Source organism: Eumetopias jubatus, unplaced genomic scaffold (genome assembly GCF_037043125.1).
Source record: "Eumetopias jubatus isolate StellerSeaLion01/CBP00866 unplaced genomic scaffold, mEumJub1_p1.0 scaffold_4, whole genome shotgun sequence".
Lineage (NCBI taxonomy): Eukaryota > Metazoa > Chordata > Mammalia > Carnivora > Otariidae > Eumetopias > Eumetopias jubatus.
In genome coordinates this window covers 106,503,297-106,517,212 of record NW_028274810.1, presented here as the reverse complement: position 1 = coordinate 106,517,212, position 13,916 = coordinate 106,503,297, and the positions used below count along the sequence as shown (strand labels likewise).

General features: G+C 65.4%; 1 protein-coding gene across 3 annotated transcripts; it reads left to right on the top strand.

The window, feature by feature from the left end:
• The first annotated feature begins 328 nt into the window (after window positions 1–328).
• Window positions 329–13,158, top strand: MIB2 (MIB E3 ubiquitin protein ligase 2). Of its 3 annotated transcripts, XM_088022655.1 has the most exons (21): window positions 329–530; window positions 2,228–2,381; window positions 5,892–5,947; window positions 6,143–6,412; window positions 6,488–6,659; window positions 7,544–7,650; window positions 7,735–7,929; window positions 8,078–8,220; window positions 8,327–8,434; window positions 9,406–9,510; window positions 9,592–9,754; window positions 9,836–9,969; window positions 10,062–10,210; window positions 10,301–10,457; window positions 10,554–10,714; window positions 10,815–10,941; window positions 11,045–11,278; window positions 11,721–11,899; window positions 11,971–12,158; window positions 12,711–12,776; window positions 12,920–13,158. In XM_088022655.1, exons 4-21 carry the CDS (start codon window positions 6,166–6,168, stop codon window positions 13,156–13,158), a joined length of 2,874 nt encoding a protein of 957 aa, XP_087878781.1. In that variant the 5' UTR covers window positions 329–530; window positions 2,228–2,381; window positions 5,892–5,947; window positions 6,143–6,165. The 3 variants fall into 3 exon arrangements, with proteins under 3 accessions (XP_087878781.1, XP_027964351.1, XP_027964350.1); XM_028108550.2 differs by lacking the exon at window positions 5,892–5,947 and having other exon boundaries at window positions 8,339–8,434; XM_028108549.2 differs by lacking the exon at window positions 5,892–5,947.
• The last annotated feature ends 758 nt before the right edge of the window (window positions 13,159–13,916 follow it).

Genomic DNA, 13,916 nt, shown 5'->3' with positions numbered 1-13,916 from the left:
TGCTGACAGGTCCGCCGAGGTCGCCGCCGCCGCCGCCGCTTTTTGACGACGTGTACTACACGCTGTCCGATGTGAACGCGCCCTCCGTCCGCGTCTGGCGCAGAGGCCAGCCCAGCCCCGGGCCCTTCCCGGGAGCAGAGCAGGAGGCTTCTCCGTCACTGTCGGGGCACGGGCCGGGACTCCCTTCCTCACGCCCCGCCTCCTGCGGCCGCGTGCGTCACCGCCGCCGCGGGGCCTCCTGGGAGTTGTGGTTTGGGCCCGACCCCGGGGATCCGGCGCCAGCGGGCTGCAGACTACAACTCCCGGCAGGCCCCGCGGCGGCCCCAGGAGTCCCGAGCTCGGGGTCCTCGGCTGTCTCAGCCGGTGGTCTCGGCGCGGCAGGGCGGCCTGGCTGGCGGGGGCTGAGCAGCAGAGGGGCTGCGGGCAGGCTGTCACACACCGAGGTCGCTCGGCAGGCCACTGGCAGATAGACTCGGCGCTTCTCGGCCCCCGGAGCCTCCAGGCCGAGCGGGCGGGACGCAAACTTACGGGCAAGTGGAGGGGTCGATGGGGGCACTAGGGTCTGACCGCGACCGGGGCCCTGGGCGGCTTCCGGAGAAAGGGGGATGGGATGGTAGGAGGCGGGGCGGACCTGGGCGGGTGGGGCGGGGTCACGCTTGGGGCTGCGCGCCGGCCCTGCCCAGTCCGGCCCGGCCCGCCCCCGCTGTCCCCGCGGAGCCTCGGCCGGGGCGCAGTGCCGGGCCCTGACGTCTGCAGCGCCCGGGCCGCCAGCCCTCCGGCTCCACTCCCGGCGGCAGGTCGTGTTCGGGCGCTGCGGCTCCTGCGCGCACCAGACTGACTGCTGCAGCAGGAGCGAGGCCGCCAGAGCCCGGGGAGCCCTGCAAGGCGGGAGGCAGGCCCCCGGGGCAGCGCTGGGTACCACGGTGTCGGCACGGGAATGGGCATGTAGACAGCAGGCAGCGCAGGAGCAGACGGGCCGGCTCCGTCCGCCCGCCGCGTCCCGTCCCGTCGGAGGTGCTAACTGTGCGTCTTGGCATCTCCCAGGCGCCACAGGGTTGGATGGCTCAGGGCTTGCGCTGAAGCTCAGCAAGACTAGAGGCCAGTCCCCAAGTCTCCAGGCGTCAAGGGCTGCAGCCCAGCAGGCTCAAGGCGGGCAGGGGCGGGGGAGGGGGGGAGCGACTGGACAGCCAGACAGGTGAGCTCTTGACAGGCTTGTGGTGTGATAGTTTGGATTTGATTGTTTCATCCTGTGGATTCTGTTTGATGGCCGTGTCAGAGGAGTTTTGGTTGTTTTTGAGTGTGTGTGTGTGTGTGTTGTGTGTGTGTGAGATAGGTTAATTCTGCCTACCAGTCCTGTGCGGTCAGAACCCATTGAAGAAATAAGGAGAGGTGCTGAACAAGCTTCTTCCTGGTGGGCACCCGCAGGGGCTGGGGATGAGGCAGGCCGAATGGAAAGCCTTGGCAAACCCAGTCCTTTCTGGCAGGTCCCCTCCTGGCCTGTTGCTCCAGATGCAGCAAGTATCTGAATGCCTTGCTCCCGTGCGGAGTGGCCCTGTGCAGTGGTTGGGGCGTGACACCCCAGTCTGCAGGGTGCCTGAAGGCTTCCATCTCAGGGCCAACATTCAGGTGATGACAGCCCTGTACTTCCTTTGGGCCTTCCGCCAGCAGGTGTCTTCGTGCTGGGCCAAGTTGGGTTTCCTGGGCACTCTGTCTCAGAGCTTCTCCCCAGTCCGTAATGGGCCAGACTCCCCAGCACCCAGGATGTCCACCTTTGGCTTAGCCACAGACTTGCTACATGACAGGAGCCCGTGATTCACCAAGTTTTGCCAGTTGATTGTGCCCCACATGGTGTGGATTCAAACAGCATCATCAGGCACAGCCGGAGGCACAGGAAAGGGGTGGCAGCCGCCTGTCGTATGTCATTTCAGCATCACGTAAACTGCACTCTTCTGAATAAAGGCAATTTGCCAACTTCCTAGCTAAATGGGATTTAACCTTTATGGCTTTTACAAGTTTTTCCAATAAAATATTCACAAATAGGGAAAACCTTTTATTGCTACACTGTCCCAGTGTATGTTTTGGAAGTCATTCTGCCCTCCAAGAGCTGGCAGTTCCTTGAGACAAGAGAAACTAGTACCCAACAGAACAGACCCAGATGTCCGCCTGTTTGGTTGAAGTGGTAAATGCTAAAAGTGTAAAACTGCCTTTTAAAAACCATTTTCTCCAGACTTGCTTGCTGGCTGCCTGTCTGGTTTGCTGTGTTCTGTGTCGGCATGGCTGCTAGTTTCCAACAGGAAATCTTGGTGGCTGTCCAATTTGTGACCCAAGAAGTAACTGCTAAGTGTCTGGAATGCTGACTCGAGGCTGGTTTGTGTTCTAAGGTAAGTTAAGTTTTGCTAAGTGTGCATCTGTCTCTTGAGTTCTCATGCTCTGACTGACTCAGAGTCTTGTTTTTTTTGAGAGAGAGAGGGCAAGCATGCACACAAGCGTGCTTGCACGCCAGTGGGAGGGGGAGGGGGAGAGGGAGAGAGAATCTTAAGCAGACTCCCTCCTGAGTGTAGAGCCTGAGGAGGCTCAGTCTCATGACCCTGAGACCATGACCTGAGCCTAAATCAAGTGTCAGACACTTAACCAACTGAGGCACCCAGGCGCCCTCCTTCAGAGTCATTTTAAACATCTGTAGTGACAGCCTCTGTGAGGGTTTGGGTGCCAGGCAGGGGTATGGCCATCTGAGGAAGACGTTAGAGTACAGCATTTCTGACAAAGAAAGAGAAAGGAAGAACTCTCTGGGTGAATATTCCCACTGAAATGGGTGCTTCCTTACTCCGTAGCCTCTCTGGGTTTGGTCACTGCCTCCCAACTCCTGACCCTCGTCCATTCCGCATTTACCAGCCCCTCCCCACACACCCCGGTGGGACCTGCTGAAGGAAAGTAGTGAGTCCTAATACCAGGAGGGCTGGGCGCCTGATGTTACGTGGAGCATGCTCAGCATGTGCTGGGCCCCAGGGACACCAGTGATAAAGACAGGCGGAGAGGTGGGTGCAGAGAAGGGATGGAGAGACCTGGAAAGCTACCTGGTGCACCGTGCTGGAATGCCATGTGAGGATGCTTCCGAGGCCCAGGAGCTGGGTGGACGTGTAGGAAGGGCCAGTAGGGGGTTGTTGCTGGAGGCTCTGCTCAGGCCTGAGCTGAGGTGACATCATGCTGGATGGAGACGCTGAAGCAGAGGGGAGACCTCAAGACCTGTGCGGATCAGGTGCTGGAGGGGAGGAGACAAGGAGGCTCCTAGGGCTGTGGGGGTCTCCGAGTGTGAGTGCGACAGGCACTGGCCCGAAGCGCCTCTCGCCACAGGCTGGACTGCTCTGCTGCCCCACGTGGAGCTGTCACCAGCTGAGACCCAGTCCTAGCTTCACACAGACCCTTCCAGGCTCCCCTCCACCCCACTCTTCATTCTCTGCCCGTTGTCATAGAGCAGGGCCAGGCGTGGGCCACAACTTGCTCTCCTTCTCGGGGTGACCCCGTGTTCTGTTGGAAATGATCCTGTAGCATGTGGCCAGTGGCTCCATAAGGCCAGTGGGTGGGCAGGTGTGGTGGCTGGCTGGGCAGGCTGAGAGGCTGGCCACAGAATGGCTCATGGCACTTGGGTCCTTTCCTGTTCTGAGTCCTTCACTTCAGTGTGGAGCCGGTTTCTGGGCTCTGCAGGTGGGGTACCCCTGCTAGCAGGGACCTTTAGTTGGGCCTGTCTGTCCGCACGTGGTTGGGTTTGTGGTTGCCTGGGATGAGGCGCGCTCTGGCTGGAGTGCGTGGGAAGGGCAAGGAGTAGCTCAGTGTGACCCGTCCACCGCCGGTAGTTCTGGTGGGTTCCCAGCATGCAGGAGGATCTGGCTGAGGCAGGCAGGGTAGGCGGTGGGGCCCGTGCATGAAGGGCACGCCACCACTCTGCCAGCAGGCCACCAGCTCAGGCTGTGCGGCTGTGCCCAGGTCACACATCTGTAGCAGCTGCTGATGGGGAGGCACCACCTCACTGCCACGGTGGCAGCCCATAGGATGCCTCCCCTCGTCTGGAACTTGCTGGCACCCGAGAGTCACCGGTGTTCGTGGGGGCGTTCTTGCTAGGGCAGGCCTGGGTTTGGCTGTGCTCTGTGGAAGAGATAAGCTCTTGGCCCCGGTGCCCCATCTTAGCAGAGGCCAGAGACCAGAAGGGAAGACAGCTGAGAAGTGACAGAACAGGGAGAGTGGCCCAAGAGGTGAGGCTCTCTGCATGAACGAGCAATGAGGAGTTTTGTTGTGGAAAGGCTCCTGATTAGTCCATGGGTTGGGAAGGTTTATCCTACTAAAACATCCACCTGCTTCTGCGGAAGCCCCCCGAGGGTCCTGCCGGGGCAGGGTGAAGAGGCCGCCACCACAGGGGCCTGTCTGGAGGGAGGGGAATCTGCAGAAGTCGGAGCTGGCCGGATGGGTCCTGCCCTGAGAATCTGCGGGGGTCGTTGGCTCAGACGCCAGGCTGGGCATGGACTAAGGCCCAGCCCTGTGGGCCCGGTGCCCCTACCCTGCCCACCCTGTGCTGGACACGGGTCTCAGAGTGGAGCTGGGCAGAGGGTAGGCGTCAGATGGCCTGTGGGGCTCGGCCCCTGCCCCTGGCAGAGCCTGGCTGCCACCCCTCCTCACTGCCCACCTGTGGCCTCAGCTGGGTGGCAGTGTTTCCTGAGGGGTCCCAGCCTGGGATGCCGAGTGTCACACCAGGGGGTGGGGCCCAGGTGGGGGGGTGACAGGTGGTTTCCCCCCCGTGCTCCTGGCCAGTGTCCTGTGGCGAACGGGGCCGCTGGGCCCTGCTGGCAGCATGGCAGACCCTCTCCAGAATGGAGTGGGGACTGCTCTCTTACAGGCTGGGGGGCCCTGGGCCCTCTCCAAGTCCTGTTGATTTTCCCTCTTAACTGTCATTCAAATCCAGTTGTGTCATTAATTAAACAACCCTTTATTGAAGAAACATACAGTAAAGGTCCCAGGTCATGAGTGATTGGCAACATAAGGAGCCCCCAGATCGAGAGGTGGGATGTTCCTGGGTCCCAGAGCCCCCATGGCGGCCTTTGCCGCCAGCTCCTGGCTTTGTGAACTTTTTGTGAATGAATTCAGGTAGTGGGCAAGTGGCTGCCTGCCTTCAACATCTGTTGAGCTCTGCCTCCCAGCTTCTGGCTGTGTAGAGTATGGTGGGCAAACCACATCTCGTGACCCAGGTCGCCCTTGAGGTGACAGGCGCCCCTCTCTCTGGTACAGCCTGGAGAGGGTGGGCCATAGTTCTCCAGAGAAGACCCCGGAAGTGGGGCCTCGAGTGACCTTGAGGTGCTGTCCACTGACCTAGGGTAGCGTCCCACTCATGCGCAGTGGCCTGGTGAGTCTGGCGGGGGGCACCTGTGCCAGGCTGTGTCCCTTCACCCTGGGGCGCCCGCTCTGTATACGTCTGAGTTCTGTGCGCGCGGAGACAGGACCTCTGTGGGCAGAGGCGTCTTCTCGGGCCCGCGGCCTTGTCAGTCTCTTGGTGTGGATGCTGGTTCCTGACTTTGGCACAGCCCAACTTACCAGCTGGCTGCATGGCAAAGAGCCTGTTTTCTTCTGAAAGCTTTGTTGCCTTACCTTTCACGTTGATACCTGCAATCCAAATCCATTAATTTTAGAACAAATACGTGCTGCGGGGCCACTGTGTGCCAGCCACCCAGAACTGGATCTGCCAGCACAGGTGGACCCTCTGTGGGCATTTCCCAAGTCTTGTTCCCTGGGGGTCCACCGACCTCTCCACTGGGACTGCCCCCCTACTTTTGCCCGTGCTCACCACGAGGCAGGGTCTCATAGTGGCTGGAGGGGCCTTTCCACAGAGGTGCCCACCTTTCCTCCAGGACAGGTGCTGTTTGCACCTCTGAGCTCGTGTGCCCTGCTGTCGGCCAGTGGCCAGGTGAGCTTCCTTTGGGCTATAGCACACGTGCTCACCCGCTTCTCTCTGCCTCAGGGCATTTGCACTTGCCCTCCTCCCCCTCCCGCCCAAGCTCTCCCAGACTTGTTCCCACCTGTCTCCCCGGCAGCCCTCCCAGAGCTGGCGAGAGCCTGTGTGGCCTTCTTGATGTGGCCTGAGGGTGCCGTCTGCCTGCAGGTCCCGGAGCATTCCTGCCCGCCATGGACCCAGACCCCCAGGCAGGCGTGCAGGTGGGCATGCGTGTGGTGCGCGGCGTGGACTGGAAGTGGGGCCAGCAGGATGGCGGTGAGGGCGGCGTGGGCACCGTGGTGGAGCTTGGCCGCCACGGTAGCCCCTCGACCCCTGACCGCACGGTAGTCGTGCAGTGGGACCACGGCACCCGCACCAACTACCGCGCAGGCTACCAGGGCGCACACGACCTGCTGCTGTACGACAACGCCCAGATCGGTGCGTGCGGCTGCCGCAGGGCCCTGGGGGGTGGGGGCAGAGGCCCCGCGCTCCCTGACCCTGCCGTGCCCCCAGGCGTCCGCCACCCCAACATCATCTGTGACTGCTGCAAGAAGCACGGCTTGCGGGGCATGCGCTGGAAGTGCCGCGTCTGCTTCGACTATGACCTGTGCACACAGTGCTACATGCACAACAAGCACGACCTCGCCCACGCCTTCGAGCGCTACGAGACGGCTCACTCCCGCCCGTGAGTCCTGCCCGCCGCCCCTGCCTGCCGCCGTGCGCTGGCCTGGAGGTGTCGGGGCCCTGGGTCCTGGCCTGTGACACCCCCGGCCTCACGACAAGCACACACAACACCTGAGCTGGCCTTGGCCCTGAAGGAGTGGCCGCTGGCCCTCCCCCCTCCTCCTCCCCGCTCCCCGGCCGTGGAAGGTAGCCCTATCCACTGGAGCAGGTCTGCGGAGGCGGGTGCTGCGGGTGGGGTCCTGGCGCCAACCCTAGAGCCAGTGTTGCTGGCTCCCCAGTGCAGCTGTGCCGGGGGCGCTGAGACGTCCAGTGTGTGTATGGCTAGCCTCCCCTGGGGGCGCCCCCCCCCCCCCCCCGGCAGCCATGCCGGGGAGACCCTGTTGGCCTGCCTAGGGGGCTCTGTTGCTGGGCCGGCGGGTAGGGAATGAAACTGGGAGGGTCTCCTGGGCCGGGGTGGCCACCCAGAGGCCCCGCCCACGAGATGCTGCCACCCTTGTCTCTTGGACGCTTCCCACGCACGTGGAGGGGAGGTGTGTGTTTGGTCCCAGCTGCCCACTGGCCAGGGCAGGAGCAGGGGTCAGCTGCCTGGGCACCTCTGGGCAAGCCTGTGTTCCTCATTCTTCCGTTTCTCTGTGCCGACCCCTCCCCCACTCCGGGCCAGGCTGTGTGCTGAGCTCTGGGGAAGACCCTGTCGGCCCGTGGCTCGTTGGGAGGGAGCAGGTGTGGAGGGGAACCGCGTGCGGAGGCCGTGCCGTGAGGGGGCCCAGGGTGGAGGCCGCTGACCAGCTGGGCCAGCCATCCTCGGGCGAGAGCTGCGTGGGGCAGAGGGCTTGCACCCTCGCCCTCCTCGCCCCCGTGGCCCAGCACCCACTCCCTCTCTTGCAGGGTCACGCTGAGCCCCCGCCAGGGCCTCCCAAGGGTCCCCTTGAGGGGCATCTTCCAGGGGGCGAAGGTGGTGCGGGGCCCTGACTGGGAGTGGGGCTCGCAAGACGGTGAGTGCGGGTCTGGGCTGCCACTGGCCGTGGCTACGCCTCGTGGCACGGGCTCGGCCTGCGATGGGGCCCTTGTCTCCCCAGGAGGGGAAGGGAAGCCGGGCCGCGTGGTGGACATCCGTGGCTGGGACGTGGAGACGGGCCGGAGCGTGGCCAGTGTGACATGGGCCGATGGCACCACCAATGTGTACCGTGTGGGCCACAAGGGCAAGGTGGACCTCAAGTGTGTGGGCGAGGCGGCTGGTGGCTTCTACTACAAAGAGCACCTCCCAAGGCTCGGTAGGGTCTGGCCCCAGGGACCCCACACCTGCCTGCGCAGCTGCCCTTCTGCCCTGGCCGGGTCCGGGGGCAGCGCTGGGCGGGGGCTGGCCGGTGAAGCCGCCGGTGGAAGGGATGCCGCTGAGGGGGGCCTGTTGCCCACCCCTAGGCAAACCGGCAGAGCTGCAGCGCAGGGTGAGCGCTGACGGACAGCCTTTCCAGCACGGGGACAAGGTTAAGTGTCTGCTGGACACAGACATCCTGAGGGAGATGCAGGAAGGCCACGGCGGGTGGAACCCCAGGATGGCGGAGGTGAGCCGCCCCACCTGCCGAGCCCCCTGTCCCCTCCCCTCCCCACATCCTCTGGACCCCCAGCCCTCCCGCTCCACCCAGCCACAGCCTCCATGACCCGCCACAGTTTATCGGACAGACGGGCACCGTGCACCGCATCACGGACCGTGGGGATGTGCGTGTGCAGTTCGGCCATGAGACCCGCTGGACCTTCCATCCTGGGGCTCTCACCAAGGTGCATGGGGGGCTGGGCTGAGCCCCGTCTGTTCGCTTCTGCACCCCCTCCACGTACCTGATCGGCTCTGGGAATGCCTTTCTCCAGCCCTGAGGGAACAGGGGAGGGCTTTGTGGGGTCCAGAGGGGCTGAGTTCCACAGAGGGGATCCAGGCATGAAGGGACACACAGGTGGGTGAGGCGCCTGCTGGGGGCTGGTGGGGGCTGGGGGCTGGCAGCCCAGACTCCGGCCTTAACCTGCTGGCCTCAGGAAGCCACTGCTGCATTACAGGTGGGAGGTGATCTTCTAAAATGCTCCCCGTGGGTGTGGTGTGGGGAGCACGTGGGGACAGTGGAAAGGCCCTTTAGGAAGAGGTTGGGGACAGTGGTGGGCACAGTGAACTCTGGGAAGCAGGGTTGTGCGGATAGGGGCCCTGGGTGGAGGCATGTACTCCCAGAGCTCAGCTCTGGACCTGGAGTCCTGGCCCCAGGGGGTGGGGGGGGGTATCATAAGTCCCATGGTTTGCAGAGTAAGTCTTGCATAGAGGAGGGCACAGGTGGGGATGTAGCCAGGAAAGGTTTGGGGATGGGGGAGGAGTGGCTCCTGACCCCCACTCCCATGGCAGTCTGACCCTGCCCCCTGGTTGTACCAGGGCCCCACCCCCACCCCCTGTGCCTGTCTTGACTGGCCTCGGCCATGCATCAGTGTGTAGGGACAGGCCCGCCTTGACCTTCACCCCAGAGTTGGCTTTAGTCTGGTCTGGATGCCACTGCCTGGCTGTCTCTCTGGCTGTCACCCTCATGGCTCCGGGGCTGGCCACCCAGGACTGCCCTGGTCACGTGTGACCCTCATCCAGCTCTGAGGCAGGGGCTGGGGTCAAGTTCAGGTCTGCCTGTCCTGTGGAGCTCAGTGAGGGTGCCCTCCTGCTCCAGGGCCCTGGGCAGCCACACTTGCCTGGGGGTGCCCCTCACGTGCCTCTCTCTGTCACTCAGCACAATGCCTTCTGGGTGGGCGATGTGGTGCGGGTCATCGACGACCTTGACACAGTGAAGCGGCTGCAGGCCGGGCACGGCGAGTGGACAGATGACATGGCCCCTGTGAGTGCCCCGGCTCCCACCCCCATCCCCCTCCCTCCCCTGTGGGAGGCCTGCCTATGACCCTGCTCTCTCCCGATTCAGGCCCTGGGCCGCATCGGGAAGGTGGTGAAAGTTTTCAGAGACGGTAACCTGCGCGTGGCGGTCGGTGGTCAGCTGTGGACCTTCAGCCCCTCCTGCCTGGTGGCCTACCGGCCCGAGGAGGATGCCAACCTTGATGTGGCTGAGCGTGCCAGGGAGAACAAAAGTGCGTGTGCCCAGCTTGGGTGGCCGGCGGGAGGCAGGGCCACCCCTGGCCGCCACTTAACTTGAGCCCTGCCCCACCCAGGCTCCCTGAGTGTCGCCCTGGACAAGCTTCGAGCCCAGAAGAGTGACCTCGAGCACCCAGGGAGACTGGTGGTGGAGGTGGCCCTGGGCAGTATGGCTGGAGCTCTGGACCTGCTGAGGAGGCACCCAGAGCAGGCGAGCTCCCGACGCCCTGCCCGTCCTCCCTTTAGCCAGCCCCAGGGAGAGGGGAAGAGGGCCGGGGACTGACCTGCAGGCTCTCCTGGCAGGTGGACACCAAGAACCAGGGCAGGACTGCCCTGCAGGTGGCCGCCTACCTTGGCCAGGTAGAGCTGGTGCGGCTGCTGCTACAGGCGCGGGCGGGCACGGACCTGCCGGACGAGGAGGGCAACACGGCACTGCACTACGCCGCCCTGGGGTGAGGCCCGCGCAGGGACGCGGTGGGGGCTGGGTGGCCCGCAGGTCCAGCCAGTGGGCATCGGGCCCCTCCTGCTTCCTCTTCTGTCAGGAACCAGCCTGAGGCTGCCCGGTTGCTCCTGAGCTCTGGGTGCGGGGCCAATGCCCTGAACAGCACCCGGAGCGCAGCCCTGCACGTGGCCGTGCAGAGGGGCTTCCTGGAGGTGGTGAGGGTCCTCTGTGAACGCGGCTGTGATGTCAACCTGCCTGTAAGTGCTGGGTCCCCTGGCTTTGGCCCCGGGGTCAAGGATACGGCGGCATTTATCTTCCTGCCAAGTGACTGCTTCGCCCCTCCCCCCCGGCAGGACGCCCATGCCGACACACCGCTGCACTGTGCCATCTCGGCGGGTGCTGGCGCCAGTGGCATCGTGGAGGTCCTCACTGAGGTGCCGGGCATCGATGTCACTGCCACTAACAGCCAGGGGTTCACCCTGCTGCACCATGCATCCCTCAAGGGCCACACACTGTGAGTTTGGGGGGGCAAAGCCAGTGGCCAGGTTCCCGTGGTGCTGCTGGGCCACTCTGGGGCCACTCCGGACCCCAGGCATGTGTCTCCGCTCCCCCAGGGCCGTCAGGAGGATTCTCGCTCGCGCGCGACAGCTGGTGGATGCCAAGAAGGAGGATGGCTTCACGGCCTTGCACCTGGCTGCCCTCAACAACCACCGGGAGGTGGCCCAGATTCTCATCAGAGAGGTGTGGACCCAGGGCCCTGGACCAGCCCGGGGGCGTGGCGGGGGTGGTAGGGCCCATCTGGGGTCTCTGGGCTGAGCCCGTGCCCGGCCCCTTCCCTCCTCAGGGCCGCTGTGATGTGAACGTCCGCAACCGGAAGCTCCAGTCCCCACTGCACCTGGCTGTGCAGCAGGCGCACGTGGGGCTGGTGCCGCTGCTGGTCGACGCGGGCTGCAGCGTCAACGCCGAGGATGAGGAGGGGGACACGGCCTTGCACGTGGCACTGCGGCGTCATCAGCTGCTGCCCCTGGCGGCTGATGGGGCCGGGGGGGACCCGGGGCCCTTGCAGCTGTTGTCCAGGGTGAGGAAATGTGCATCTGGGTGAAGAGGTGGGCCCTAGTGCCCGGCTGCAGGCAACAGGCAGGGTCTGAGGGGCTGTCCGCCTCCACTGTGGGTGTCTGACCAGGGAGCCCGGCCTTCTTGGGGGTGGGTTAGTTTCGGGGGCTGTGGTTTGCCAGAGGCATTTTCTGCGACCCAGTCACTGCAGCGTGGCCTGACCAGCCCGGAAAAGGGGATGGGGCCCCGTGTGGCCGGGGTTCTCTGGGAACTCAGCCCCTGCTGTTGGGCGCTTTTCCTGCCTGCCTCCCTCCTGTTCCAGCGGCCTCAGACGGCGAGGGGGTGCCGGTGCCTCGGACCCGAGGCCCCGGGCAGCCGGGTGCTGGGAGAGCCTCCCCGCAGGCCAGCGGGCCGGCCCTGGAGCCTGCTCCGGCGCCCGTCCTCACCGGCCTCTGTCTGCCGCGCAGCTACAGGCCTCGGGCCTCCCGGGCAGCGGGGAGCTGACGGTGGGCGCGGCGGTCGCATGCTTCCTGGCGCTGGAGGGTGCGGACGTGAGCTACGCCAACCACCGCGGCCGGAGCCCTCTGGACCTGGCCGCCGAGGCCCGCGTGCTCAAGGCCCTGCAGGGCTGCGCGCAGCGCTTCCGGTGAGCCCGGCGGGGTGGGGGGCGGTCCCCGGCGCCTCGGGGCCCTTTCAAGCCCCCTCCTCCAACCGCAGGGAGCGGCACGCTGGCGGCAGCGGGGGCACGGCCTCGGGCCCGAGGCTGGTGCTCGGCACCCCCAACACCGTGACGAACCTGCACGTGGCCGCGCCGTCGGGGCCCGAGGCCGCCGAGTGCCTGGTGTGCTCGGAACTAGCGCTGCTGGTGCTGTTCTCGCCGTGCCAGCACCGCACGGTGTGCGAGGGTGAGTGCGGGTGTGTGTGCGCGCGCGAGGGTGAGTGTGGGTGTGTGAGTGCGGGTGTGCACGAGGGTAAGTGCGGGGGTGTGTGTGTGCGCGCGAGGGTGAGTGCAGGTATGTGTGTGTGCGCGCGTGTGCGAGGTGAGTGCGGCTGTGTGTGGGCGCGCGAGGGTGAGTGCGGGTGTGTACGAGGGTGAGTGCAGGTGTGTGTGTGCGCGCGAGAGGGTGAGCGCGGATGTGCGTGTGTGCGCGCGTGTGCGAGGTGAGTGCGGCTGTGTGTGGGCGCGCGAGGGTGAGTGCGGGTATGTGGGGGCGCGCTTGAGAGTGAGCGCGGGTGTGTGCGTGTGCGAGGGTGAGTGTGGGCGAGGGTGAGTGCGGCTGTGTGCGCGAGGGTGAATGCAGGTGTGTGTGCGCGCGCGAGAGGGTGAGCGCGGATGTGCGCGCGCGAGGATGAGCGCGGGTGGGTGTGCGTGCGCGCGAGGGTGAGCGTGTGTGTGTCGGGGTGGTGGGGGGGTGTGCGCGAGCCCGCCCAACCGCACTCCCCTCCACCCCCCGCAGAATGTGCGCGCAGGATGAAGAAGTGCATCAGGTGCCAGGTGGTCATCGGCAAGAAGCTGCGTCCAGGTGGGTGGCTCGCTCAAGACCCGCGTGTGCGCGCACGTCCCGCCCCCACGGGCGCGGCTACGCCTCCACCCGCGGGCCGCACCGCAGGCCGGCAGCTCGTGGTCCCGCCTCCCCTCACCCCTGCCCGGGATCCTGGCCCGCAGACGGCACGGAGGTGGCCAGCGCGACCCCGGCGCCCGGCCCGCCGCGGCAGCTGGTGGAGGAGCTGCAGAGCCGCTACCGGCAGATGGAGGAGCGCATCACCTGCCCCATCTGCATCGACAGCCACATCCGCCTCGTGTTCCAGTGCGGCCACGGCGCGTGCGCGCCCTGCGGCGCCGCGCTCAGCGCCTGCCCCATTTGCCGCCAGCCCATCCGCGACCGCATCCAGATCTTCGTGTAGCCCGCGCCCCCCCCCACCCCCCGCCTCGCCCGCCCCGCGTCCCGGCCGCGCCCCGCCACGTTCCGGAGCCACGTCCCGCCGTCGCCTTCGCAAACCCCCACCCCATGTTTTATAAAAAGATTCTCGGACTTTTTCGCCTGGTGCCTGCCTGGGGCGGGGGCGGGGGCCGGGCGGGTCCGCACCCGGGTCCCGCCCCGCCGCGCCGCTGCACCCTCCCCTCCCCCGGGCTGTCCTGACCCACCTCTCTTCCGCCGCTGCCCCAGCCCCAGGCTCTGCGCTTTGGCCCGTGCCCTGCGCGTCCTGCTCCTTTACAGCGCTGACGCTTCCAGACCCCTGCCCAGACCTCGTCCGCTGAGCTAGGGTCCTCCGGGCCGAGGCGCAGGCCGCCTCCCACGCTCCTGGCCTGGGGCCGGGGAAGGATGGGGCCTGGGAGCGTGGTGTCCGCCAGAAGCGCTGGGGCGGCCAGAATCCCAGTGTCTGCCTAGCTGGTGGGCTTTCCCGACTCCCTGCTGCGTCGTCCTCACTGCCCCTTTCTGTTTTCCCCGGGGCGGGCTGTGTAGTCGCCTCTGACCCTGTTCTATCTGTGGTCCGTCGGGTGCCTGCTAAGCAGGGAGTTGGGGGAGGTATTTCTTTCGGGCCTGGGGCCCCATAAAGTCTTAGCACCGTAGAGCGTGGAAGGCGGGAACAGCGCGCTGAAGAGAGGGCGGACACAGGGCGGAAGGCAGCAGTTTGTTGGGGCAAATATTTAGCCATGAAGA